At 49.3% G+C, this 26,982-nt stretch overlaps 12 protein-coding genes across 12 annotated transcripts; 6 read left to right on the plus strand and 6 right to left on the minus strand.

Annotated features, from left to right (window-relative positions):
• Window positions 1-42: 42 nt before the first annotated feature.
• N7469_004450 (RNA binding protein) lies at window positions 43-1,611 on the minus strand (the record flags this gene model as incomplete). Its single annotated transcript, XM_056643370.1, has 2 exons — window positions 43-1,371; window positions 1,432-1,611. 2 exons carry the CDS (start codon window positions 1,609-1,611, stop codon window positions 43-45), a joined length of 1,509 nt encoding a protein of 502 aa, XP_056502782.1.
• A 619-nt stretch (window positions 1,612-2,230) lies between these two features.
• On the plus strand, window positions 2,231-3,292 carry N7469_004451 (putative histone acetyltransferase (MysT1); the record flags this gene model as incomplete). Its single annotated transcript, XM_056643371.1, has 1 exon — window positions 2,231-3,292. One exon carries the CDS (start codon window positions 2,231-2,233, stop codon window positions 3,290-3,292), a length of 1,062 nt encoding a protein of 353 aa, XP_056502783.1.
• A 363-nt stretch (window positions 3,293-3,655) lies between these two features.
• N7469_004452 (chaperonin-containing T-complex subunit CCT6) lies at window positions 3,656-5,644 on the minus strand (the record flags this gene model as incomplete). Its single annotated transcript, XM_056643372.1, has 7 exons — window positions 3,656-4,876; window positions 4,935-5,108; window positions 5,165-5,185; window positions 5,246-5,287; window positions 5,362-5,383; window positions 5,443-5,537; window positions 5,603-5,644. 7 exons carry the CDS (start codon window positions 5,642-5,644, stop codon window positions 3,656-3,658), a joined length of 1,617 nt encoding a protein of 538 aa, XP_056502784.1.
• Window positions 5,645-5,931: 287 nt separating this feature from the next.
• sik1 (snoRNP complex protein NOP56) lies at window positions 5,932-7,707 on the plus strand (the record flags this gene model as incomplete). The annotated part of the gene is made up of 3 exons (XM_056643373.1): window positions 5,932-6,167; window positions 6,245-7,364; window positions 7,432-7,707. The coding sequence occupies exons 1-3, from the start codon at window positions 6,004-6,006 to the stop codon at window positions 7,705-7,707; spliced, it is 1,560 nt and encodes a 519-aa protein (XP_056502785.1). The 5' UTR covers window positions 5,932-6,003.
• Window positions 7,708-8,239: 532 nt separating this feature from the next.
• Window positions 8,240-9,079, plus strand: N7469_004454 (uncharacterized protein; the record flags this gene model as incomplete). The annotated part of the gene is made up of 1 exon (XM_056643374.1): window positions 8,240-9,079. One exon carries the CDS (start codon window positions 8,240-8,242, stop codon window positions 9,077-9,079), a length of 840 nt encoding a protein of 279 aa, XP_056502786.1.
• A 294-nt stretch (window positions 9,080-9,373) lies between these two features.
• N7469_004455 (COX20 family protein) lies at window positions 9,374-10,037 on the minus strand (the record flags this gene model as incomplete). The annotated part of the gene is made up of 2 exons (XM_056643375.1): window positions 9,374-9,630; window positions 9,689-10,037. The coding sequence occupies 2 exons, from the start codon at window positions 10,035-10,037 to the stop codon at window positions 9,374-9,376; spliced, it is 606 nt and encodes a 201-aa protein (XP_056502787.1).
• A 401-nt stretch (window positions 10,038-10,438) lies between these two features.
• On the plus strand, window positions 10,439-17,246 carry N7469_004456 (DNA polymerase epsilon catalytic subunit POL2; the record flags this gene model as incomplete). Its single annotated transcript, XM_056643376.1, has 3 exons — window positions 10,439-11,046; window positions 11,105-11,244; window positions 11,299-17,246. The coding sequence occupies 3 exons, from the start codon at window positions 10,439-10,441 to the stop codon at window positions 17,244-17,246; spliced, it is 6,696 nt and encodes a 2,231-aa protein (XP_056502788.1).
• Window positions 17,247-18,157: 911 nt separating this feature from the next.
• On the plus strand, window positions 18,158-19,562 carry N7469_004457 (serine/threonine-protein kinase; the record flags this gene model as incomplete). Its single annotated transcript, XM_056643377.1, has 4 exons — window positions 18,158-18,334; window positions 18,399-18,489; window positions 18,559-18,889; window positions 18,956-19,562. 4 exons carry the CDS (start codon window positions 18,158-18,160, stop codon window positions 19,560-19,562), a joined length of 1,206 nt encoding a protein of 401 aa, XP_056502789.1.
• Window positions 19,563-19,943: 381 nt separating this feature from the next.
• On the minus strand, window positions 19,944-21,029 carry N7469_004458 (AMMECR1 domain-containing protein; the record flags this gene model as incomplete). The annotated part of the gene is made up of 2 exons (XM_056643378.1): window positions 19,944-20,403; window positions 20,503-21,029. 2 exons carry the CDS (start codon window positions 21,027-21,029, stop codon window positions 19,944-19,946), a joined length of 987 nt encoding a protein of 328 aa, XP_056502790.1.
• Window positions 21,030-21,990: 961 nt separating this feature from the next.
• N7469_004459 (glycine hydroxymethyltransferase SHM2) lies at window positions 21,991-23,553 on the minus strand (the record flags this gene model as incomplete). The annotated part of the gene is given in 4 exon segments (XM_056643379.1): window positions 21,991-23,211; window positions 23,222-23,317; window positions 23,408-23,458; window positions 23,521-23,553. 4 exon segments carry the CDS (start codon window positions 23,551-23,553, stop codon window positions 21,991-21,993), a joined length of 1,401 nt encoding a protein of 466 aa, XP_056502791.1.
• Window positions 23,554-24,059: 506 nt separating this feature from the next.
• N7469_004460 (mediator of RNA polymerase II transcription subunit 9) lies at window positions 24,060-24,641 on the minus strand (the record flags this gene model as incomplete). The annotated part of the gene is made up of 1 exon (XM_056643380.1): window positions 24,060-24,641. The coding sequence occupies one exon, from the start codon at window positions 24,639-24,641 to the stop codon at window positions 24,060-24,062; it is 582 nt and encodes a 193-aa protein (XP_056502792.1).
• A 330-nt stretch (window positions 24,642-24,971) lies between these two features.
• On the plus strand, window positions 24,972-26,716 carry N7469_004461 (phosphoglycerate mutase, 2,3-bisphosphoglycerate-independent; the record flags this gene model as incomplete). Its single annotated transcript, XM_056643381.1, has 4 exons — window positions 24,972-25,002; window positions 25,064-25,801; window positions 25,861-26,443; window positions 26,506-26,716. 4 exons carry the CDS (start codon window positions 24,972-24,974, stop codon window positions 26,714-26,716), a joined length of 1,563 nt encoding a protein of 520 aa, XP_056502793.1.
• Window positions 26,717-26,982: the final 266 nt, after the last annotated feature.

Here is a 26,982-nt window from a genome sequence, read left to right on the forward strand (position 1 = left end):
TTATGATGACGAGGAGGATGGGGGCGAGGATGAGGAGGGTGATTAAGATTGAAGTTCCATGACCCATGGCCTGAACGGGGCCAGAAGCCCGGGGGGTGAGGGGGGTCCCCAATAAGTTGGAGGATAAGATGGGACCGGAGGAACAAATGCAAATGAGGGAGGAGGGGGAGGAGGAGGAGCCATCCAGGAAGGATGGCCTTCATATAAGTGAGGGTTGGCAGCCTCTTCACCACTGTTCCTCGCGTTTTGGTTAGTTTTATCAGAAACCGGTGGCATAGCAGGAGCGAATGGTGCTTGAGTGGCAACAGGAGCTTCTTTATTTGCATCCATGGGCGAACATTCAGTGCCTTGAAAGCTAGTATCCGACGAAGCAGAATCATTCGCAGGGCCGGGCGATGCACTATTGGTGGTGTTGGTGCTGGTAGTAGAATTAAAGCCAGGGATCCCAGAAGGGAAACCACCTCGTAGAAACTCTTGTTCGAAAGCAGCATATAATGACGTTCCAAACTCGTTGAATTCGGAGGCCATGGAGCGCAGGCTGTCTGCTGCATTCTCAGCCATAGGTCTCCCGGTGTTGATTGCGTCCGTTGCAAATTGTCGCCCTCCATCAGGTAGGTTCTCGAGAGCGATTTTCATTTGCGCCTCAATTGTCGCGAGAAGCTGTTGTAGCGACGTTCTGACATTTTCAGGTAGGCTTCTCTGCGCATCCCGTAGCTGGCTTCGAGCATCCCGTAATTGACGCTGCAATTCTGGCAGTCTGGCCGCAAACTCAGATTGAACCATGTTAGCACCACTGGAAAGATGTGAAAGGAGTTGAGCTGCGAGGATCTCGACAGGGTGAGGAGTTCGCTGTGAACTTGAACCTCTGCCTTGATCTGACTGTGATATTGATTCTGCCTGCTGAGTTGGAGTGGAATAATCTGAAGGTCTCATAAGGTTTGCTAGCTCAGCTTCAAATGCTGCCATGAGCGGTTGCGAGTCCTGTTGCGAGCCTTGACGTGTATTTGACTCGGGTCCAGATGTAGAAGTTCGACGGGAACGGTCAGGTAAAGATGTAGTAGGACTTTGAGCCAAATTCGCAAGTTCGGCCTCATATCCAGACAGAAGAGGCGCTGGAGCTTCAGTAGGAGAGAATGTAGATGTATCTGCGGGGACAGCCAATTCGTTATCGGTGGCAACATTGCTCCTCACTTGGGTTGACTCGGCTGTGTCCTCAGCCTTATATTCAAAGCGCTTCCACAATTTTGTGACAGAGTTGGATCGACGGATATCAAAGAGATGCATCTGCTTTAGCTCATCTCCGGAACCTGGGATCATTTCCATATCGACAGGTTCATCAAGACGTTGAGAAAGCTCGAAGGAGGATCCGACCTGTTGAACGCGTGTATTAGTCGGTGCAAGGAAATTACATCAAGGAAAGTTGTATCTTACTTCGATCTTGTCACCATCATCATCATCGAGATAGCTAAGTCTGGCCCGTGGATGGTTTGAAGCGAGATCATCATAATCACTAGCGGAGATCCGAACAACTCCACGAGGACCATCAGAACCCCCCTCCTGGTCCCGTAATGGAGGGCCTTGAAGGTCTCTGATCTGGAAGGGCTTCAACATCGTGGAATGAAGGACCCTCCGAGCCTCGGGGAGTAAACTGAGTGGGGGGCGATACTGCACGCAGTTTGGTTCAGATGCGGAATATGGTTATGATTCTCGAGTTATCTGCAAAACTCATGAATAAACGAGGCCGCAACAACATCAAATACCATGAGACATTTATTGTTGTTGCCTGCAATATTTCAAAGCTAAGAAGGACAGCAAAAGGATGGAAGTGCAAGAAGTCAAGTCTCAGGGATGACCTCAGTCCTGCTGATATGCACTCGTAATAATTCCAGGCAACAACGGATAAGATAGAGGAGCCCCACATGATAGATCACATGACAATCAATCCAGCATTGCGACGATCGTTCGTGACTGACGCGAACCTCACCAGCGCAATTTGATGTTTCCCAGCTTGATCAGCCCAGCGATTTGAGAGCTCGCATCCCTCCAATGCCTGCATAGTCACCATTCATGTCGGTGATGCGACTATATTGCTTCGAATTTCGCAACGCACTCGAACTGTTACCTCCATGGTGACGCCAATGGCAGCATTATTATATAAGCTCTACATCCCAGGAAACTACTGAAGTCGGAAAACGTACAGCGCAAAGGGATCTCGTTACTATAGGCGCCAATGGCTGCTACAAAGCCCTCGTCGCATCTTCAGAGTCCAGGTGACCGCAATATCAAGAATATTGTGCTAGGAGATTTACTGTTTACTCCGTGGTACCAGTCTATCTACCCGGAAGACCTTGTCGCCAAGGATGCTGATCGCCTCTACGTATGTCGCTGGTGCTTCAGGTATTCCTGCGATACCCTCGCCTTTGCCGAGCATACACGAGCTTGTGTACACCGCACCATACCACCTGGGAACAAAGTCTACGAACATGGCGGTTATGCAGTGTGGGAGGTCGATGGAGAAGAACACAAACTGTTTGGTCAAAACTTGTCGCTCTTTGCCAAACTATTCCTCGATCACAAGACCGTCTTTTTCGATGTAGCAACTTTTCTTTACTATATTCTCACCTTCACCGATCCGACCAACCCAGAAAACTACCATGTCCTAGGCTTCTACTCTAGAGAAAAGCTTTCGTGGGATGCCAACAACCTCGCTTGTATTTGTGTGTTCCCACCATATCAGCATAAACAACTTGGAAAACTATTGATGGGGGTAAGCTATAAGCTTAGTGGGTGGGAAAGACCCGGTGGATACATTGGTGGACCTGAGAAGCCTCTCAGTGATCTAGGCCAGAAGAGTTATAATCGCTTCTGGGCCGAACGGATCGCAAGATACCTGCTCTGTGGGAAACGTCCCGGCAGCAAGCTTGAAGCGTCCCCGCAGAAAGCCAACGTTTCGAAAGGCGCCCTCAAGAACCCCCCTCAAGAACTTATGACCGTCGAGGAGATCGGTCTTGCTACAGGAATGTTGACGGAAGATGTAATCACAGCAACCAAATTCATGGGTGTACTGCAACCTGATACAAGCCCCAAGAAGCGGAAGCTGCCCAGATTGATGGGAGACGAAGATCCTGACAAAGGCCTTATAATGACTATTCGCAAGTCGGACGTGCAGGAGTGGGCTGAATCCAACCATCTTTCATTAGAAGACCCGGTAAAAGACGAGGGGTTTCTAGGGGGATGGTTGTCTGTGCCCATACTTGATGATTCTGAGATTGGTTCTGGGGCGGAACAATAGCATGATCATGTTCCCATGTACATAATGAAAAAGTCCTTTTAGCGATATAATACTAGTAATGATAGATATCTCAAGACGATCACTAGTACATCCTTGATTGAGTACAACCAGTATTCAGCTACGAACTACTACACGGTATATTCCTATCAAATAGAAGCACTAACTAGACTAGCAAGCAGTACGCATGTGGAAATCGGTCCTCATCCGATCTAATTTTGCTCAAGGATATTGGAAATCAAAGATACTCGTACGAAAATTATTGTGTGCATTTTTTGTGGAAAGAGACAACTTGAAAATTCAAATTTTCAAGCCCAATCCATCTAATTCTTTACATGAAATCACCGAGGGTCATCATTCAATGCATTACTCTTCGCCGCCAGGGCCGCTAGCCTTGCCCATCTGTCGAGCCTTCAAAAGTTCATCGCACAGAAGAAGGTTGGACGCGATGCCTGTGCTGGAAGCGACGCAGTTGCGAAGCACACGGTAGGAGTCGAAAACACCTTCTTGTACAGGGTCCATAGGCTCACCAGTGTTCAGGTCCAGGCCAACGACATTTCCATCCTTGCGTTCGTACTGCATAGCAGCGAGAGAGTCCTGAATATCGTGGCCGGCGTTCGCAGCCAGAGTCTTGGGAATGACCAAAAGCGCATCAGCAAATGCCTCTACACCCCATTTAGCCTTGCCCTTAGTGTTGCGGAGGACCTCCGATTTGAGGTGGTCAGCACAAGCAACCTGGAAGGCACCCGCACCAGGAACGACACAGCCGTCAACGATCGAGTTGTAGACGGAACGAAGACCATCACGAACGGCATCCTTGACTTGGGCAATAGTGTGTTGGTTGGGTCCCTTGATGAGGATGGTCACGGACTTAGGATCCTTGACCTCTTCGACGAATGTGAACTTCTCCTCACCAAGTTGGTGCTCATAGACCAGACCGGCCCAACCAAGGACATCGGGAGTCATGTCGTCAACACTGTTCTGGGCGGTACCACCACAGACAAGCTGCAGGCGCTCCATGTTTCTGCGCTTGGCTCTTCGGAGAGCCATGATGCCGTTCTTGACGAGAACATCCAAGCTGAGGGGATCAATACCCTTCTGGTTAATTACGACGAAGCCCTTCTTGGGATCATTGCCGCAAACCTGTTTCTTGAGCTCCACAATCTTCTGCAGCTTAGCATCAACGAATTTGCGCTCGCTCTCGACCAGCTTGTCCCTCTGCTCCGCGGAAGAGTAGTAGAAACCAGAGTTAATCTCGGACTTCTCATACTCCAGGCTGACATTCAATGTCAAAATAAATGCATTTTCAACTCGCTTGGGCATATCGGGGTGACGAGCACCGTGATCCAGAGCCAGACCACGGATCAAGCGGGTTTCAGATGATGTGCGGTGTTGCATTGTCATAATCTCAACCATGTGCAGATCAGGCTTTTCGGGGGCTCGGTGGATGGCGAGAACAGCGTCGACGATATCAGGGGTGAGCTGTTGAGCAAGAGCATGGTTCAACTTGGTAGAGAGGGAGGTACGAGCAACGGAAAGAAGCAACTCGCGGTCAACGGGACGCTCAAGCTTGAAGTTGTCGAGGAACTAGGGCAGTCGGGAATTAGTTTTGAATAGAGAGCAAAAGAAGTCACAAAAGGCATACCTTCAAAGTTTCATCCTTGGCAATCTCATAACCATCAGTGATCACTCGGGGGTGTAGTCCCTCGGTGATATGACGATCCGCCTGCTTCAGGAGCTCTCCCACCAGGAGCACAACCGACGTTGTGCCATCACCAGTGATATCATCTTGTGCTGTGGCCGCACGAGCAATCATAACCTTTGTAAACTATCAGCGAGGGATACGAGGGTTCGTTCAAGGCGAGTCCGTCTTACGGCAGTGGGGTTTTGGATTTGCTGCAAAATGTTAGCCATGATGCTGTGTCGGACGTGGGGGATAGCAATATCTCAACGAACCATTTCACGCAACAGAACATTTCCATCTTTGGTCAATTTGATCTAGTATGAGGACCCCAATTTAGTATATCGAATCTTGAGAGGATAATGGTGAGCAAAAGGGAATTTATGCGTACTCCGCCTGAACCATCGACAAGCCTGGGCAAACTTGTTAGCTTTTGTCGCGGTCACCCTCACAGCAAAAAATTCCCACTCACATCTTCAGGGTACCCGAGGGACCCAAGTTCGACTTGAGGACATCCTGAAGACCTTCTCCGGCAGCAATGTTAATCTTCAGGGCCTCACCACGCCGCTAAATGAAATGTTAGTGCGGGCCATAGAGGGGTTATATCTGGCAGAGGGGACATCAATGCATACCCGGGACTCGGCCTTAGGATTCAGCAACTGGGTCGCAGACATATCTGCAAGTCAAAAGGATCGAACTGGAGCTCAATCCAAGAAAAATACAGATTATGAGATAGGGGGGGAGCTGTCCGGTACAGCAGGGGAGTTTGGGAATTGCCCGCGTTGGTTCGACGAGAGCGGTGAGGATGATTTTTGGCAAAAAGCCCACACGACCGATTCGCACTAGCGGCGAAAAAAAAGAGCTCCCTCTGGAATTTCGAACTTCGACTTTGAAAAGGCCTTTCCGCCCTCACGAACAACGTCCGATCCAGCAACCCACCCCGGACCGCCCTTTGTGATTATTCCTGGGTGTTCGTCGCTGAACATATCCTTTGGGTCAAATTTTGTGCTTGACTGGGCCTAGGATTACCACAATGGCCGATTTTCTTCTCTTCGAGAGCCCAATGGGCTACTCGCTCTTCAAGAACACCATGAAGGGTGACATCGTGGGCAACAGCCTGAAGGAGGTTCAATCTGGTGTGAACGACCTTGCTAAGTTTGGCAAGATGGTTGAGTTGGCTAGTTTCCTGCCTTTCGAGTACGTTTTTTGCGCGCCCGAAGCGCCATGATACAAATTTTCCATCAAACGAAAATCATTTGACTAACCCCATATAGAAACAACAAGCAGGCTCTCGGTGAAATCAACGATATTTCGGAGGGTGTCGCCTCTGAGACTCTGATTTCTTTCCTTGAATTGAACCTTCCCAAGCCGAACAAGAAGGGCAAGGTCACTCTCGGCCTTTGCGACAAGGGTCTTGCCGGTAGCATCAAGTCCGCCTTCTCCTTCGTGGAGTGCGAGACTGGTGACACTAGCGAAGTTGTTCAGGATCTCCTCCGTGGTATTCGTCTTCACTTCACCAAATTGCTGAAGGAACTCCGTGAAGGTGACATGGATACCGCCCAGCTTGGTCTCGGCCACGCCTACTCTCGCGCCAAGGTCAAGTTCTCCGTTCAACGTGACGACAACCACATCATCCAGGCCATTGCCATTCTTGACCAACTCGACAAGGCCATCAACACTTTCTCCATGCGTGTTCGTGAGTGGTACTCGTGGCACTTCCCCGAGCTGTTCAAGATTGTCTCGGAGAACCAGCGCTATGCTGAAGTTGCTCTTTTCGTGAGAGACAAGAAGAACCTGACCGACGAGCACCTGCACGATATTGCCGCTCTCGTTGAGGATGACAAGGACGTTGCCCAGAGCATCATCGATGCCGCCAAGCACAGTATGGGTCAGGAGATTTCCGAGTCTGATATGGAGAACGTCATTGCCTTTGCCGAGCGTTGTGTCAGCCTCGCTAAGTATCGTAAGGAGCTTTACCAGTACCTGGTTTCCAAGATGAGCGTTGTTGCTCCTAACCTGGCTGCCCTGATTGGTGAGGTTGTCGGTGCTCGTCTCATCTCCCACGCTGGTAGCTTGACCAACCTGTCCAAGTACCCCGCCTCCACCGTTCAAATCCTCGGTGCCGAGAAGGCCCTCTTTCGTGCTCTGAAGACCAAGGGTAACACCCCTAAGTATGGTTTGCTGTACCACTCATCCTTCATTGGTCGTGCTGGTCCCAAGAACAAGGGCCGTATCTCCCGTTTCCTCGCCAACAAGTGCTCTATCGCTTCCCGTATCGACAACTTCTCCGAGACCCCGTCCACTAAGTTTGGTGAGGTTCTCAAGCAGCAAGTTGAGGAGCGTCTGGACTTCTACTCCACTGGTGCCGCCCCCACCAAGAATGAGGTTGCTATGGTATGTGCTTCATGAATGAAGAAGAAAGGCAAGTTCAGTGAGATCTATGCTAACAATCATCTTCTAGAAATCTGCTATGGATGCCGTCCTTGCTGGTATTGACGTCGATGTCGATGACAGCGACGAAGAGATGGAGGACGCCGACAAGGAGGAGAAGAAGGAAAAGAAGGAGAAGAAAGAGAAGAAGGACAAGAAGGAGAAGAAGGACAAGAGCGACAAGGCTGACAAGAGCGAAAAGAAGAAGAAGCGGAAGTCTGATGTCGGCGAGGGCGAATCCGAGAAGAAGAAGAAGCGCAAGCACGCTGACGACGCGGAGCCTTCAAAGAAGAAGTCTAAGTCTTAAAAAGCGCTTTTTCTTATTACCGGGAGTCTTTGTCATGGCGTTGGGTTTCCTTCTTGTGTTTGATCTTGTTCACGACTCGATGGGCTCGGGGATCTGTAAATTATTCGATTGAGGCCATTCCACGGCAATAAGCTTTGCTCTATCTCGTGATCCTTTATCTGATATTATATTCAATTTACTGTTATGATTCAAATACTTTTCTCATATCTCTCGGTCCATTCTCTTAGCATCCTATTTTTAATACCATACTATATACTCCATGACCTCCAAGGTTGACGTTGCGTGGCCGTTGCAGACTTCCCTCCCCATCGATTGGTTCCCACATCGCAAAACCAGCCGAGCGTCCAATGGTTGTGCCCCTCACTTTGCTCTCTCCGCACTCTTGATGAGCAGATACTATGGACTGTCGCAGCCCACACTAAAGTGATGGCAGGGGCCTGGCTTGATTGTGTCTCTTCATATACAAGCTTTCCTTAGGGCTGACCGGTCGCGAAGCCCCCACTACAATCACGACCACTACCTAAGCCCCGCGATGATGCCGACAGGATTTCCACATTACACTTCGCCTAAGCGCAAGCGAGAACCCTCCGAATCAGATTGCTACAGCCCATCTGCATCGCCGACATCCACCGTATCGGTTGCGAGCTTCCAAGAAACTCGATTGCGGGAAGATATTGAACAAGGGCGACACAGTCCGCGAGCGGCGGTGGCAGGTCGCTTCGGGCAACTAGCAATTCGAGGTGATCGGTTCTTGGGACAAACACCACCAGGTAACTCACAGGGAGAAGACATTAGACAAGTCCACTTGCAGCTTGAGGAGCAAGGTGTTGAGTATGAGAACCACAAGCCGAAGACCATGCCTGAAGCCTTGCCACCCATCACCGACGAATCTGTCTCTGGCCAAGACCTCCATCAGCCTCCAGGAGTGGTTGCAGCCGTAACAGACGATGCTCCCACAACGCCCAAAAAGTCTTCCTCAAGAAAGAGAGTTACGCCATCGCCTAAGAAAAAACAAGATCCCATTTCGCCCTCGAACTCTCGCAAGCAAAGACTATCCCCTCCTATAGACTCTCTCCCAGAGACTACTCCAGAGGACCCGTTCACTTGGCATGATAACGAAATTACGGGACATAACCCGTCAGATCCGACCGACGATGGCTATGGAATAAATGGAGTGGGTTTTAAACCTACCGCAGCTATGGCTTGGGCGCGTTCTCAGAAACGACAGAAACAGGTCGCTGATTGGAAGTCCCGTGAAGCTCGTGAAGCCCGCGAAAGACGGCGCGAAAGGAGGAATGATGGCATGAACCTTGACTCTATTCGAAGCATACATGAAGGTGCAATCCAGAAGCGAGTCAAGTTTGATGTCTAAATTGGAAAAGCCTATTCACCATTGGCTACGCTTTACAACTATATTTAGCTTGCATTTGCTGTGGATTTTTGTTTGTCGCATTTCATGGGATGATCGCTCATGGTGTTTTGGGAGTAGATGGTTTTGAATGATCCTTGAATGATTTCCCCAGCTAAATGGACATTTGAGAGATATGATACACAGAGATGACTTGACGATTTAATGCCAACCCATCCTATACAGGACTGAAATATACTATCTTTTTGGACATGCTCCCACCAACACCTTTGACTCCGACTCATGACTTGAGTAACCTTACCAGAATTTGTAGTTGGAAAGGTTGGTCCAACTCTTCTTGCGCTTTTCCTCTTCGGCGCGTTGCGCTGCTTCCGCAGCGGCATTTTCCTTGTCCTTCTGTTTCTTCTCCTTGAATTGTTTCATCAACCCGACTGCTTGTTGCATACCGTGCAGCTCTTCGATTCGGCGTCGGCGGCAGTACTCATAGGAGGCGAGAGAGGTGACGGCGAATATTCCAACTGCCCAATTACCGGCAGACCATAATGACCGCATACCTAGAGGGTTCTTTTAGTTTCTAGTCCTTCATTTTGCACTTCTCACAGAAAATCATACCGCCGAATACACCTCGAATTCCACCAATTCCAAAACCGGCTCCAATTCCAGTCAATAATGACTCTCGTGCACATGGAGCCTTGTGAAAAGTCGAGAGCTCATTTACTGAGAATGACCCAATGACATCTGAGTATGAAACATCTTTGGGGTCTTTCCCTGGGGGTTTATAAGATGCATTTGCGAGTGCATTGAGCGGTTCCTCTGGGTTACCGAAGGCGTCCCATAACTTTCCCACTTGCGACTGAGGGAATTCGTGCTTGGGTTTCTTCGGATCGGTGGATGGTGTGCTTGCTGGGAGATGGCTACCGGGCTCTTGTGCAGAGCCTGGCTCCCGAGAATCATCTGCCATCTTTGCGAACTGGACAGTAAATTTGTATATTGATCTCTCCGGATAGGATTCGGCCCATGAAATCGCTCGGACACGATATGGAGATATTCCGGCTGCGTGCCCACTTTTGGATAGTTATTCCGGACAAAGGATGCTGACTAACATTTACGCGTTCCGGCGCGAACGCGTCGAGGTCATCGCGATTTGAGATCGTCGGAACTGGAGAAGTGAATTGTCTGGTCCCTCCTAAAGGCATTGGCTGCCACAACACCACTTCCCCAGTCTATGTCATTCCTGCAATCTTTCGATCGTGGTATCGCAATTTGCCCTGGATAATTTGTTGACTTTTCATGCTCCCAACGATTCCCACTTTGCCAGTCCTACTTTGAATTGCCCGCCGGGCAAAGAGAAAAAGTATCGCGATGCCTTCACGAAAGCCGAGCAAGTTTGGGAATAAGTTTCGGTCAGGTGCAGCCTCGTCAAATTCTCGAAAAACGAAGACAGTCGAATTCGGAGCCCTACGATCTACCGAAGCAACCTCACAAGATGAGAAATTCGAGGCCATTCGCTTGGCCAACAGCATCGATGAAAGTCTCGGTTTTCCACGATTCGAATCCGGAGAGACAAGAGCAGGATGGCTCATCAACATGCACAGTACGACGATAGAGGATTCAAATGTGCAGGGAGGTCGTGCAGGTGTCGATTATTACTTTCTCCAAGATGATGGAGGAAGTTTCAAAGCCACCGTAGAATATGATCCATACTTCCTCATCACGGTCAAGAAGGGCTATGAGATGGAAGTTGAGGAATGGTGCCGACGGTCCTTTGAGGGCCTAATAAAAGGTTTCAAGCGCATTGACAAGGAAGACTTGAACCTCCCCAATCACCTTCTGGGCCACCGTCGAACATTCCTCCGCCTCAATTTTGCCAATGTGAGCAATTTACTCGAGGTTCGGAGAACAATCCTCCCATTAGCGGAGAAGAACAAGAAAAACGCTACAATGATGGATGCATATGTCGAAATGTCCAGGTATTTGGGATTGCATACGAGATGGAGAGTTGATAGAGAGCTAACGCTGCTTTCAAAGTGCGACAACTGGATTCGACCTTTTTGACGACGAAATAATTAATGAGCAACGACCTAATGGCAACATACAAGCGAGTGACTTTATAGTTGATATCAGAGAATATGATGTTCCTTACCACGTTCGGGTGTCGATCGACAAGGGTTTGTCATTCTATTTCATCGAGAGTTGGCTTGTGTTGGGCTAACAAACCATAGATATTCGGATTGGAAAGTGGTATAATGTTGAAGCAAAGCATGGAGTGATACAGTTGACCTGCCTGGAAGATCGACTTCAGCGTGCGGACCCTGTTGTCCTTGCTTTCGATATTGAAACTACAAAGCTTCCTCTCAAATTCCCAGATGCTGTGATTGATCAGGTTATGATGATTTCATACATGATCGACGGACAAGGTTTTCTCATCACAAATCGTGAGATCGTCTCTGAGGATATCAATGACTTTGAGTATACACCGAAACCAGAATACAGTGGACCCTTCGTGATTTTTAACGAACCTAATGAGAGAGGAGTACTGGAGCGATTTTTTGAGCATATCAAGATCGCCAAACCTACTGTCATTGCCACATACAACGGTGACTTTTTCGATTGGCCCTTTGTCGAAACCAGAGCCAGTGTCAATGGCCTCGATATGTACACGGAGATCGGTTTCCGTAAGAACAGCGAAGATATCTACCAGGCCGACCACTGTGTTCACATGGATTGTTTTGCATGGGTAAACCGTGACAGTTATCTTCCTCAAGGTAGCCGTGGTTTGAAAGCCGTGACTGTCGCGAAGCTCGGATACGATCCAGATGAACTTGATCCGGAACTCATGACCCCCTATGCTAGCGAACGACCCCAAACCCTGGCTGAATATTCAGTCTCAGATGCCGTTGCGACGTATTATCTGTATATGAAATATGTGCATCCTTTCATTTTCTCTCTCTGTACCATCATTCCCCTCAACCCCGATGATACTCTCCGCAAGGGAACTGGAACTTTGTGTGAGATGTTGCTCATGGTGCAAGCTTACCAGAACGAGATTGTTCTTCCCAATAAGCACAAAGATCCCCCTGAAGCTTTCTACGAGGGCCATTTGCTGGAGTCCGAAACTTATGTTGGAGGTCACGTCGAAAGTATCGAGGCTGGTGTTTTCCGCAGCGACATTCCCGTTTCTTTCACTGTCGACCCATCCGCTATCGATGAGCTTATACGAGATCTTGACCACGCCCTCAAATTCAGTATCGAAGTTGAAGAAAAGAAATCCATGGACGATGTTGCCAATTACGACGAAGTCAAGGCTCAAATCGAGGAAAAGCTGCTTGAACTCAAAAACAACCCCAATCGAAACGAAGTCCCTTTCATTTATCACTTGGATGTGGCCTCCATGTATCCGAACATCATGATCACCAATCGTCTACAACCAGACTCCATGATCGATGACTCCAACTGTGCCGCTTGCGATTTTAATCGCCCGGGAAAGACTTGTGATCGGCGAATGCCATGGGCCTGGCGCGGTGAATTCTTGCCGGCCAAGCGTGATGAGTACAACATGATTAAGCGTGCAACAGCCAATGAGAGATTCCCTAGTCGAAACAAGAAGGGATTGATGAGGTCGTTTGCTGAACTCAGCATCGAAGAGCAAGCCGGTGTGGTGAAGAAACGCTTGCAAGACTACAGCAAGAAGATTTATCACAAAATCCACGACAGCAAGACTATGGTCCGTGAGGCTATCATCTGCCAGCGCGAAAACCCTTTCTACGTTGATACAGTGCGTAGCTTCCGTGACCGACGTTATGATTTCAAGGGCAAGCAGAAGGTTTGGAAGAACAAAACCGATTCTTTACAATCATCCGGTGCCTCTGCTATTGAGATCGAGGAAGCTAAAAAGATGATCGTTCTGTTTGACTCGCTGCAGCTTGCTCATAAAGTCATTCTGAACAGTTTCTATGGTTATGTCATGCGGAAGGGTTCTCGCTGGTACTCCATGGAGATGGCCGGTGTCACTTGTTTAACGGGTGCCCATATCATTCAGATGGCACGAGAGCTTGTCGAGCGCATTGGTCGTCCCCTGGAATTGGACACAGATGGTATCTGGTGCATGCTTCCGGGGTCATTCCCCGAGAACTTCTCCTTCACGCTCAAGAATGGCAAAAAGCTTGGGATATCGTATCCCTGCGTTATGCTTAACCATCTTGTCCATGGCAAGTACACCAATCATCAATACCAAGCTCTTGTCGATAATAAAACCCACAAGTACGAAACATATAGCGAAAATTCCATTTTCTTTGAAGTCGACGGGCCCTACCGAGCTATGATCCTGCCAACATCGAAGGAAGAGGATAAAAACTTGAAGAAGCGATATGCTGTCTTCAACCATGACGGTTCGCTGGCTGAACTGAAGGGTTTTGAGGTCAAGCGGAGAGGAGAGTTGAAACTCATTAAAATTTTCCAGACTCAAATCTTCAAATTCTTCTTGGAGGGAAGTAATCTTGCAGAGACGTATGCCGCGGTTGCCCGTGTTGCTGATCGGTGGTTGGATGTGCTTTATGAGCGTGGTGCCACATTGGCCGATGAAGAGCTCATCGACCTTATTTCAGAAAATCGAAGTATGACGAAGACACTGGAAGAGTACGGCAACCAAAAGTCAACATCCATCACAACGGCCAAACGTCTGGCAGAGTTCCTAGGCGAACAGATGGTGAAAGATAAGGGCTTGAACTGCAAATACATCATTTCAGCAAGGCCCAGGAACACTCCTGTTACAGAGAGAGCCATCCCAGTCACCATTTTTTCAGCAGAGGAAAACGTCAAGCGATTCTTCTTGCGAAAATGGCTTAAGGAAGATCCAGGCGACATGGACCCCCGAACTGTCATCGATTGGGATTACTATATTGAACGTTTGGGCTCTGTGGTCCAGAAGCTCATCACCATTCCGGCCGCCCTCCAAAAATTACGCAACCCAGTACCTCGCATCGCCCACCCAGACTGGTTACAACGCCGAATTAATACGAAGGAGGATAGGTTCAAGCAGAAAAAGATGACTGACCTGTTCGGCAAGTCGGACAAGGCTCCTCTCTCCAGCATATCTACCAATATTCTGGACCATCGAGTCCAGCATGCTGGGGACATGGATGAAGCCATTGCTCATTCAACTCAGAAGCTCCAAACATCCCCTGAGACCAAGGTGGCACAGAAAAGAAAACACCCTGAGGGGGCTCCCAAAACCTCGCTTGATCCTTTCGCTAGTCTTCCAGCTGTCATGCCTTCTATATCAGAAGATTACGAAGGATTCCTCAAATATCAGAAACAAAAATGGAAAATCCAGAAGCAAGCACGCATTCGTCGACGCCAGCTGTTTGGTGAGCGTCCCAATGTGGCTTCCGACTCCCTGAGCAACTTTTTCCGAAACCAGGCACAGATGCTTTACATCAGTACTTGGCAGGTGCTTCAGCTGTGCGAGACTGGCCGGCCTGGAATTGTGCGGGCATTTGTACTCATTGATCAGAAGATCCAGGCCCTCAATGTGAAGGTCCCGCGTCAATTCTTTGTGAATTTGAAGCGCGATTCTCTTCCCGACATTGAAGTTCCCGACTGTGAAGTTGAAAAGGTTAACCACACCTTGCCAAATGGTCATCCCTCTGTACATTTATTCAAACTTTCTTTGTCGGAAGATGTATTCCTTGAAGAGGCAGACAAGATGGACGCTTTATTCCAACACCCTAGCATTGAGGGTGTTTATGAACGCAATATCCCAGCTAGTATTCGAGCCGTGCTGAAACTAGGAAGCCACTGTACCTTTGATGAAGAGCAGCGTGGTGTTCTTGGAGAAGGGCTGGATCGTGGCTTTGATCTTTCCACTCTTCTCCATGCCTCCTCAGATCAGCCTTATCTGCTGAACTCACCATTGGCGTATCATTATCTTTATCATGTTGCTTCTGGGGATAGGCAAGTGTTTGCTCTCTTTTCAACAACAAGGAAGGAGGCCCATGTCGTCATCCTCAACCGCACAAGGGACGTCCAAGGTCTTCCGAATGTTGACAAGATATACTCGGAACTCCTCTCCCGGAAGATGCAAGACAGCGCAAGTGATAAGTCCCTGAATGCATTCGAGTACCAAGACAAGATTCATTTCAAGACCACTCAAGTCATGACCAGAAGGAAAGCTTATCTGGAGATCGGAGATCTAGTCAAGAAGCTTCGTAGTGACGAAAGTCAACCGGCAGTCTTGGTCATCCAATCTCAGCAGAAGGATCGGCTGTGTCATGACATTCCAATACTGAAAGAATACCCCGTGCTCTCTGTGAAGCCCGAAACGTCGGACATGGATCTGCCGCCACTTGGGTGGCAGTCATTTATCGCCAGACGCCTCGTCACGCACTACCTGTACTTGTCCGCTTGGATTCAACACTTGACCATGCTTGCCCGGTATGGTGATGTACCTCTTTGCAACCTTGAAACGGACGACCCTCGCTATTTGATTGACATTTCGTATGCCCGAAGGCTTCAACAAAGTAATGTCGTCCTCTGGTGGTCCCACGGGCCACGACCAGACCACGCTGGTTATGAGAAGGATGACGTTATGGGTGCACTGGAGAAAATCAACATGCCGTCTGTGAATGCCCCTAGTGCCTATACTACAGTCTGCATCGAGCTGGATGTTCGCAACCTTGCCATCAATACTATTCTCACTTCTTCTATTGTCAATGAAATGGAAGGTGGCACCGATAGTCTATTGGCCCCCTCCGCGGGCTCTGTAGATGACTCGGGCGTGCTTTACTCCGAAAAAGCGTTTGCATCTGCTGGTGCCGTTGTATTACGAGAAATGGTTAAGCACTGGTGGACAGAGGCTTGTGCCGGCAATAGCATGGCTGATATTATGGTTCAGCACTTGATTCGATGGGTAGAGAGCCCTGTTTCGTGTCTTTACGACCGCTCCTTGCACAACTACGTGCGATTGCTTTCTCGAAAATCTTTCCAGAGACTTATGGCTGAGTTTAGACGAGTTGGTTCGCATATCATTTTTGCCAGCCCGACCCGTCTTCTTCTCCATACTACTAAGACCGAAGTCGGCAATGCCTTCGCCTACAGCCAATACGTATTGAAGTCCATTCGAGCAAACCCTTCATTCCACTTCATTGATCTTGAAATCAAGGAATATTGGGACTACCTGGTTTGGTATGATGAGTACAACTATGGCGGTAAAGGATGTCGAGAAGTTGTTGAGGCCGATAATCAGGATCTGGAGACTGTCATGCATTGGCAGCTTAGTCGATTCTTACCAGCACCGATGCAGACTATCTTCCATGACTGGGTTGTTGAGTATATTGAATTGATGCACTCCTTGAAACGACCTGATCTTCAGGATGCCGAGATCTCGTCGACACCGCGTCTAACGCAGATTCCCATCACCCAGCCTACAGATAAGGACAGTGAGGAAGTCTCTGCTGTTCTGGCTGATCGGTTCTCGAAACCCCTGAAGAAGCAAATCTCTGGTCTCATTCGCCGCCAGCGTGACGAAATGCTTCACCCTGAACTCGCGTCTGATTATGCGTTCCCGGTCCTGCCAGGTGTCTTGGACGATCCCAAGGGTCACAAGCGTAACCCAGCATTGGAACTGGTGAAGCTGCTCATGCAGGTCTTGAGTTTATCTAAGGTCACGACGCTGGAATCCCGCTTGCTACGTCGGGAGCTCCTCGCTCTCTTTGAAGTGCGGGAATTTAGCAAAGAAGGTCGTTTCGAAAACCCTAGCGCCAATATGAAACTTCAAGAGCTCACCTGTAACGCCTGTTGTCTCATCCGCGACCTCGACCTCTGCCGTGACGAGGATGTACTTCCTGATCCCGGCTCGGATGCAAAGACACCAAAGCCGTGGCGCTGTCCCTTCTGTCAAACAGAATACGATAGACTGGCACAGGAAGAGGTTTTGATTGGTCAAGTGCAGGGCCTCATCGTCGAATGGCAGACTCAAGATCTCAAGTGCTCTAAGTGCAATAGTCTCAAGGTCAGTGAGTTTGCAGAACATTGTTCCTGCAGTGGTGCATGGACCGCAACTGTGGATCTCAAAGAGACGGAGAAGAAATTACGAGTGCTGCAGAGTGTGGCCAAATTCCATAGCCTCCAGCTTCTGGAAAATGTGGTTGACGGTGTTTTTGAGCGTATATAGGATGGCACGGCCATCCTTGTTCTTTTTTCAGTTTTGACGTTTTCCGTTTGTATCTTTTGAGATGTCGATTTATGCTGGTCCCAGGCGCATTCAGGGGCGTTATGTCTTTACTTTCTGCATGGCAGTCGGTGTTTTTGCTTTAGCTTGTTGATATACTAGTTAGAATCGCATTAATTACTTCTCTCCTTCTGATTTTTAGTTCAGTGTCTCCTTATCAAACTTGAAATATCTTAGTAATTATCATTCAATTTTAACTAATTTAGTTGGTAGTAATTATACCAGGTACATTCAATGTATACGTGACTAGTCCAGGCACCGATATTATAAGAATTTGAACTTTTACAATAAGTAGATTTTGTACTACATAATGATCATCCTCACTATTATACTACTGACCAGTTACTAAATAAATAATCAACCCAATGGACTAGTGTAGTTATTTCTAGCCTCACTAGTATTTTTGGTGATCTGTCGATCCACCATTGAAAAGGCCTGGCCAACTTGCGAACTTCCATCCTCCCCACAACTTTCAATCTCCAACGTTTTCCTTCCCCCTCCCCCTCTTCCTCCCTCCTTTTCTTCTTTGTCACAGTTCGCAGTCCATCTTTTCGACTTCGACCCAATCAATCTATCCAGTTTGTGGATCAGTGAGTACTACTCCCGCACACTCATAGCGGGGCTGAATCTCGCCGCACATGCGGGCGCCCGTGGCACATCGCAGCGCGTGAGGCTGACTCTCCTGACCATATAGGTACATACCATCATCTTCTATACATATATATATATATACTCTTAGATATCCCGCATAAATCCCGGTGATTTGCGTGTCTCATCTTGCGCGTGAACCCTCTTCCCTCCCCTCCTCCAATTTCTCTCCGAGTTGCATTTCCATCCTCCGCACTCCGCATTTCATGGCGCAACCTCCGAGCGGTCAGCGAACACAAGTTCAGCCCTGTCGCTATAAAACAGGGAAGACTTTAGGAGCTGGCTCCTACTCAGTCGTGAAAGAATGTGTGCATATTGACACCGGTCGTTATTATGCCGCGAAAGTCATCAATAAGCGGTTGATGGCGGGGCGGGAACACATGGTAGGCTCGCTCGTATTGAGTTCCAGCAGAGTGTGCAGTTGGCTGATACGATCGATATAAATAGGTTAGAAATGAGATTGCCATACTGAAAAGGGTGTCTATGGGTCATCAGAATATTCTGACGTTGGTGGACTATTTTGAGACCATGAACAATCGTATTTATTGCCCCGCCATACGCGATATTCTTCCACTTGAGCCGTACAGTGAAACTAACTGTCTCATAGTGTATCTCGTTACGGACCTTGCTCTTGGAGGTGAACTTTTTGATCGCATCTGTCGCAAGGGCAGCTACTATGAGTCCGATGCCGCGGACCTTATTCGTGCAGTTCTCTCTGCTGTCGCATATCTGCATGATCACGGCATCGTGCACCGTGATTTGAAGCCTGAGAACTTACTTTTCCGAACTCCAGAGGATAATGCCGACCTCCTCATTGCGGATTTTGGACTTTCTAGAATCATGGACGAGGAACAGTTCCATGTACTCACGACAACCTGTGGTACTCCGGGCTACATGGCACCAGAGATCTTCAAGAAGAGCGGACACGGAAAGCCAGTGTAAGCCACTATATCAACTTCCTGACCTGCGCCGCCATCTTGCTAACAACAATACCCTTTCAATAGTGATATTTGGGCCATCGGCGTAATCACCTACTTCCTTCTCTGCGGGTACACTCCCTTTGACCGGGACTCGAATCTTGAGGAGATGCAAGCAATTCTCGCAGCCGACTATTCGTTCACGCCACTTGAGTACTGGCGTGGCGTCTCGTCAGAAGCCCGCGAATTCATAAATCGTTGCTTAACGATTGACCCCTCCAAGCGCATGACCGCCCACGAGGCAATGCAGCACCCTTGGATCAGCCCACCCTACGATACCTCAAGACAGGGTTCTGGCGAGGATCTTCTACCCACCGTCAAGAAGAACTTCAACGCACGTCGTACTCTACACCGCGCCATCGATACTGTGCGTGCCATCAACAAGCTGCGCGAAGGTGGCGGGTTTATGATGGACGGCGTGATGAGTATCGATCCCAAACCCGAACGTGTCAATGGTAACGAGGTGGTTGAGGAGCAACGCCAGGAGAATCGCGCTCCTGAAGACGGCAGCAGCCCCATGCAGATTGACAGCCGGGGAAATGCGCGTGGTCAGACAGAGGAGCAAATTCGTGAGCAAGAGCGTCGAGTCAAGGAGATGGTTGCTGGATTATGGAGTCGTGGACATGGAAAGTAGGTAATTGGCATTAGCGACGGGTCTCTATACATTGTCAATATTGCACACATTTTCAGTTTCCTATGGAACTTAGGCTGTTCCTAGCGATCATCTAAATATCACGACCAAACGACCATGATTGATGAGTTATTTATTACATTGTCAGTATCATTTTTCGCTCGTACTAAGCTCGAGGATAAATATAAGACCGATTCTCTCCACGAAAGTATCTACATTCTGTCATTGATTGACAGAATAGAGTTCAACTCTTTAGAACAAGTTGTTATAAAGCTTGGCGATAAACCTCGCAGAAATGGATCTAAGCTAGTAAATTTAAGCTTGTCATTATCATGAATGTCTAGAATACGATATCTAATATGGAAAACCGAAAGACTCCTCAACCTAGGCTGATCCAAGGATTTCCTCGCCATCATCCAGAGAGAGCACCCAATTCCTCCATTGCTGCCAATCCTCGTAACTCGCACTCGCCCTATGTCCTTGATACCTGACGGTCTTGAAATCAGAGACTTGTTCCCAGGGATTGGGTGTACCAGATCCTCCACCGCCGGTTCGTAGCAGTCTTCGCGCAACGCTACCGACACCACCGTCCCAGCCAGCCTTCCGCATCAAACTCTCGATAGTTTCCTCTTTTGTCCAACCTTGCTCTACGGCAACATCGGGCAGATATGTCGCACCGTAGCGTCGGCCACGATGGACGAACGAGATGCGGATCCCGTGTGTACCCAGGATCCAGTCCATAGCGTTGGTGCATGGCTCGAATGATCCCAGAAGAGTCAAAGAGCATGATAGAGAGGGGAGAAGATTCCGAGGAATCGGGGCAAAGCGTGTATCTTCAAAGGCTCTGTATTTGCGGGTTAGTCAAAGATCAAAAGATAGCATACATATACCAAGTACGAGATAAACCGTATGATAAGGCGAGTGAAGGAGCTTCAAAACGTACGATGTCAGTGCATATGACTTAAGTCCCTTAGAGAGATCCTGTGCTTCAAAAGTTCCGATACATCCACGCAGAGACTTAGATCCACTTCTGGAGATCGTATTCCAGGTAACGAACAACGGATATCGCTGATCCTTTGATTTATCTTGCGACACCGGTACATCTGATTGTGAACCAGGAGTCGTGACAGCAGTCGAGCTAGAGAATTGAGAATTGGAAGACATGTTAGAGGTGGAAGATGGCGTAGTTGCCGTGCTGGAAGAGTCCGATGGGGCGCGATTCTGCAGACGGTGAATGCTGGGTACTTGAAGGCCTTGAGGCCGGTTACTCCGTGGCAGGTCATTTACAGACTCTTCACCTCCCTCTACATCCTCGCCCGGGTGCGTATCTTCTTTGAGTTGCGAGAGTTTCTTGAACTGTTCATGTTGTTCCCAGAGAGCCTTTATAGCTGCCAGAGAGGCAGGCTCGCGGTCCTCAAAAGAAGCGGAGAGGGTTTCGAAGCAGTAGTAACACTGTGCTGCATTGGCCATTTCTTCAAGGGTGGTTAGACTGTGCCTTGTCTTTGACTGCTTTTCTTTTTCTTCCTTTCTTTTCGTTATATTCTGCTTGTGGCTTCCTTTGCGCTTCTGTGCTGCTTCAGATACCTGGCACGTCCTCAAGTCTGGTCAAGTTGGAGGGTGATATTCCGCAATGGGTGATAAGATAGAAAGCCTTGCTTATCAAAACTAGCAGAAAAGCGGGGAGGGGCTGACAAGTCCGAATAATGCAGAAAAGCAGCCTTGAGCAGACTCAGGACAGAACCGAGGTATTCTGTAAGGGAGCGAGGGAAAGTTCAAGCACAAAAACGAAGGAGACCCACGGAGAAAGAAGATTCCAGTGGAAAGTGAAATCGTTCTTTAATTCGATGGGCGGAGGGGGTGGTTGACACGTGAGGAGCATTACATAAAGACCCAAAGGGTGTACCTACAAGGCGGAGGTGAGGTACCTTAGATATGTATGGTTAGTAGTTAAGGTACTTAATATATAGTACGGGGGTACTTTGTGAGTACCCGATGAGAAATGTCCAACCACAGAATTCGGGTTGTATTGGAATTCCAAGAGTAACTGGATGATGATGTACAGCAAAATCAAAGGCCCACACGCCAGATTATGTTGAACTTTTTTGTCCCTGAAGAATCCAGGACCTCCCGCAGTTGAATGAGCGGTGAGGTTGAAAAGAAATTGCTCGTTTGCACATGCTCGTAAAATGAAGACAGAAATAAATAAATAAAAAAAAGACAAAATTACTAAAATCCCAGACGTCCCTTAGGTTGAAAGAGCAGACCTGTATATAAACCCCATAAAACGCACCGTTGTGATATTTCGCATCTTGCGACGCTTTCGTAGATGATGTTGAACTCGCGAGACCTCTTTAAGAGAATCTCTCTTCGTGACTTTCATATCCTAACAACCAATCCCCACTTCTTATAGCAGTCAATTAGACGACCACGTTTAGACGGGGAGAGGGAAAGTGCTGGCCCAGTCAGCGACCTCCTTGCGAAGGGCCAGGATCTCGGGAACAGTCTCGGAGGCAACCTTGGCCTTGAAGTCCTTGAGCTTGTTGGCCTCCTTGGGAAGCTCGCTCTGGATCTTCTTGCACAGGTCGATGACCTGGTTGATGTAGTCGGCGATGCGCTTGAAGTCCTGCTCGCCCATACCACGGGTGGTCATGGCGGGGGCACCAATACGAATACCGCAGGGGGTCAGGGCAGACTTGTCACCAGGGATGGAGTTCTTGTTGCAAGCAATGTTGATCTGCTCGAGAACAGCCTCAACACGGGCACCGTCAAGGCTCTTAGGACGCAGGTCCAGGAGGACCATGTGGCTGTCAGTGCCATCGGAGACGAGCTTGTGACCGAGGGCCTTGAATTCGTTCTCAAGAGCCTTGGCGTTCTTGATGACCTGCTCCTGGTACTGCTTGAACTCAGGAGAGTCGACTTGCTTAAGAGCAACAGCCAGAGCGGTGATAGTGTGGTTGTGAGGGCCACCCTGGTGACCAGGGAAGACGGAGAAGTTGATAGGACCCTCAAGGTCGTACATGATCTCCTTGCCGGTCTTGTCAGTGCTGCGGACACCCTTGCGGAAGAAGATCATGGCACCACGGGGACCACGGAGAGACTTGTGAGTAGTGGTAGTGACAACATCGGCGTACTCGAAGGGAGAGGGGATGACACCAGCAGCAATCAGACCAGAAATGTGAGCCATGTCAACAATGAGGTAGGCGCCGACCTTGTCAGCGATCTGGCGCATGCGCTTGTAGTCAATCAGACGGCAGTAGGCGGAGGTACCAGCGACCAAACACTTGGGGCGGTACATCTCGGCGTTAGTCTCGAGCTGGTCATAGTCAATGATACCAGTCTCCAGGTTGACACGGTAGGGGAAGGTCTCGAAGTAGGTAGAGACGGCGGAGATCTTCTTGGAAGCAGTCTGGTAACCGTGACTCAGGTGACCACCGTGGGGGAGGTCAAGACCCATCAGACGGTCATGGGGGCGCATCAGAGCCTGGTAGACCTGCAGGTTGGCAGGGGAGCCAGACAAGCACTGGACGTTGACACCCCACTTGGCGGGGTCAAGGTTGAAGGCCTTCAGGGCACGGTTCTGGCAAGTGATCTCAATGGCATCAATGTGCTGGTTGCCACCGTAGTAACGGGCACCGGGGTAACCCTCAGAGTACTTGTTGGACATGGGGGGTACCCAGGGCCTGGAAGACAGCGGAGGAGGTGAAGTTCTCCGAGGCGATCAGGACAACGGACTCACGCTGACGCTGAATCTCGCGCTCCTATAAGTGACAACTACGGTCAGTAAAAGCTGACTTGGGTTTATCAAATTGGGCTTTTGTAAGAGCAATTGCACCATATAATCGACATACCATGATCTGGGCAATCTCGGGGTCAGACTCCTTGAGGCCATTGTGCATTTGCTGTATAGAAGAATGAGTCAGTGACAAGATTCCGATCCGGGACATAAGCTTGATTTACTCACAGCCTTGTGGGCTTCGGACAGAGCGTAAGTCATTGTGATGGGTATTTTCTCGATGGAAAAGGGAAGAAAAAAGAGTGATATATAGGATGTTGAGAAGAGAGAAGAAAAAAAAGCTGGGTGGTGGGGGGGAGGGGCGGAGTGATCGACCAGTGCCTCAGGCAACACTTTGGAGGAACGATATCGGAGAGTTTCGCCGGATCGGGGGCGAAGGTCCTTGGAACGGGGAAATTGTATGTTTTCTTTTTACTTCGAGTTGGATTTCAAGCAATGGGAAATCGTCTCAGGCTTGGGAGCTTCTTATATGTTATAAATGGCACCGGCAAAAGATGACTGCACCGAGTCGTTCTCTTGTAGTTCCGAAAGCACGATATCTACTTGCTGCAAACCTGGACTTAAGGTCCCATAATGGATGATTGCTAAAGACATTTTGGGTATTCCTTTCCTTAACGCCAACGAAAAAATCTAGGAAGGTAGAAGCATCCAGCTTCCGAAGCTGCTTCTTGCAAATTATTTTGGGCTGTATATACCCTTCTTGAACTTCAACCCGATGTGAGTTTGGGATACTCCGCTGAGTCTTGTCCTGCCCGGGTCCCAAAGTCGGAGATGACAGAGCGCAGGCGGGCTATACGGTCCTCAAGCTCTGATATTTCATGCTGCTGCTCCTCAACGGATCGTTCAATGTCTGGAAGTCCTTCCACTGCAGCCCGCGCCTTCTGGATTCGAATTTTTACCGAATGGGTTTCGGTTGGAAGATCTTTGACATCGAGAGGTGGATGGGCCGTTGGGTCAAGGGCAGCCGCGTCCGTTACAGGCTGAGATCCATTATTTTCACCAACAGCTATGTTCGATGATGATTGTTGGCCATCTGGTTGCGTCTCTCCAGATGTACCTGGAGCTTCTGTGCCATCCCCAGCGCCCCCTACAGTGACATTTGGAGAGGGCTTTTGTGAAAGCAGGCGAAGAAGGATCCCATGAAGTTGTGGGATGATCTCAAAGGTCTGGGGTGGAGGAAAGGGAACGATTTCGGCCGCCGGGGTCACATTGGCATCTTTGGTAGGACTCTCGGGCGCAGTCGAGGATTTAGGTAGTGGAGTTGTGGCAGTCGGAGATCTAGAAGCCATTGCAGATCTGACAGATCGAAACCCGAGGGTAGAGGGAAGAACAACGACCAGATTCCGGCTAGGATAATTGTTTAGGGAAGAGTCGGAACGCAGGGTGACGTCGGAGGTCGGAGGCCTCAGGATCCAAAAGCGTCACCGGGAAGTCTGCCCCTCCTTCACCGGCGAGCCAAATTCCACTCGTAACGGTTTCCTCCCTCCCTCCTTCTCTCCTTCCTCTCATCATCTGCCTGTAGGTAAGCCTTTCACCCTCCAAATTGACCGCTTATCTTTTTTGGGTTCAGCCATTGAATTCATGCTGCAGGTGTGATTACGAGACAAAACACCCCCACCATGGCTACGGTCGACCAAAAAGTCGCTCTGAGTATGATCGACTAGTCCCCCAGGTCCCCAGAAAGAACCCCGGGCTAACCAGATCTTTGCAGTCGTCATTGACGGTTGGGGTATCGCTGGCCCCAACTCTCCTCCCCAGGGTGATGCTATCGCCGCCGCCGAGACCCCGTTCATGTCCGGCTTCGCCAAGGCCAACTCGAAGACTGCCCAGGGCTTCACTGAACTGGAAGCTTCTTCTCTCGCTGTCGGCCTTCCCGAGGGTCTGATGGGCAATAGTGAGGTCGGTCACTTGAACATTGGTGCCGGCCGTGTTGTGTGGCAGGACAGTGTCCGCATTGACCAGACCCTGAAGAAGGGAGAACTGAACAAGGTAGAGAACGTTGTCAAAGCCTTCAATCGTGCTAAGGATGGCAATGGACGTCTGCACCTGTGCGGTCTGGTCTCAGATGGCGGTGTTCACTCTAACCAGGAGCACCTGTATGCTCTGCTGAAGCTCGCCAAGGAGATGCAGGTCCCCCAGGTCTTCATCCACTTCTTCGGTGATGGTCGTGACACCGACCCCAAGAGCGCTGCTACATACATGGAGCAACTTCTCAACAAGACTAAGGAAATTGGAATTGGTGAGATTGCCACCGTTGTTGGCCGCTACTACATCATGGACCGCGACAAGCGCTGGGAGCGTGTCGAGGTTGGCATGAAGGGCATGGTCACTGGTGAGGGCGAGGATAGCTCAGACCCCCTCCAGACCATTCTGGACCGATATGAGAAGAAGGAGAACGACGAGTTCCTCAAGCCCATCATTGTTGGTGGCAAGGAGCGCCGTGTGCAGGGTCAGTCTCTCCAAAATCCACTACCCCTCTCAGAGAACCACACACTAACTCGATCACAGATGACGATACTCTTTTCTTCTTCAACTACCGTTCAGACCGTGTTCGCGAGATTACTCAACTCCTGGGTGACTATGATCGTTCCCCCAGACCTGACTTCCCTTACCCTAAGAACATCTCTATCACCACCATGACCCAGTACAAGACCGACTACACTTTCCCTGTTGCTTTCCCTCCCCAGCACATGGGCAACGTTCTGGCCGAATGGCTCGGCAAGAAGAACCTGCAGCAATGCCACATTGCCGAGACTGAGAAATACGCCCACGTCACTTTCTTCTTCAACGGCGGCATTGAGAAACAATTCCCTGGCGAGGTCCGCGACATGATCCCCTCGCCCCGCGTGGCTACCTACGATCTTGACCCCAAGATGAGTGCTGCTGGTGTCGGTTCCAAGATGGCCGAGCGTCTCGGTGAGGGCAAGTTCGACTTTGTCATGAACAACTTCGCGCCCCCTGACATGGTTGGCCACACTGGTGTGTACGAAGCTGCTATCCAAGGTGTCGCTGCCACCGACAAGGCCATTGGTGAGATCTACGAGGCTTGTGTGAAGAACAACTACATTCTCATGATCACTGCCGACCATGGGTAAGTCTTTCCTGAAATAATCCTGACGTCAAATTGGCCTCAGAGCTAACGAATCATTATAGAAATGCCGAGGAGATGCTTAACGAGAAGGGTACACCCAAGACCTCTCACACCCTCAACAAGGTGCCCTTCGTCATGGCCAACGCCCCTGCTGGCTGGAGCCTGGCCAAGGAGGGCGGTGTTCTGGGTGATGTTGCCCCCACTGTCCTGGCTGCCATGGGCATTGAGCAGCCTGTTGAGATGTCTGGCAAGAGCCTGCTGGTCAAGGCATAGATTTAGATGTGCTAAACACGAATGTGCTTGGCCATGGAAATGAATCAATGATCGATGTTTGAAATGTCAATACAGCAAAGGAACAAAATAGAAGTACAGAGATTAGGCAGCTTGATAAATAATAAGTGGTAGATCCTATATCTCGCGGATGACCCTGGCCTTTTTTGCAAGTTCAATAATCAACTACTGGAGACAATATATCCCGAAATCCTATTACATGGGACTGGCAGTACGTGTGTAGCATTACCTCATACTAATCTATTAGT

This window comes from Penicillium citrinum, assembly GCF_028827155.1.
Source record: "Penicillium citrinum strain IBT 23319 chromosome Unknown utg000003l:1.0-4596430.0:1.0-4598250.0, whole genome shotgun sequence".
Classification (NCBI taxonomy): Eukaryota; Fungi; Ascomycota; class Eurotiomycetes; order Eurotiales; family Aspergillaceae; genus Penicillium; species Penicillium citrinum.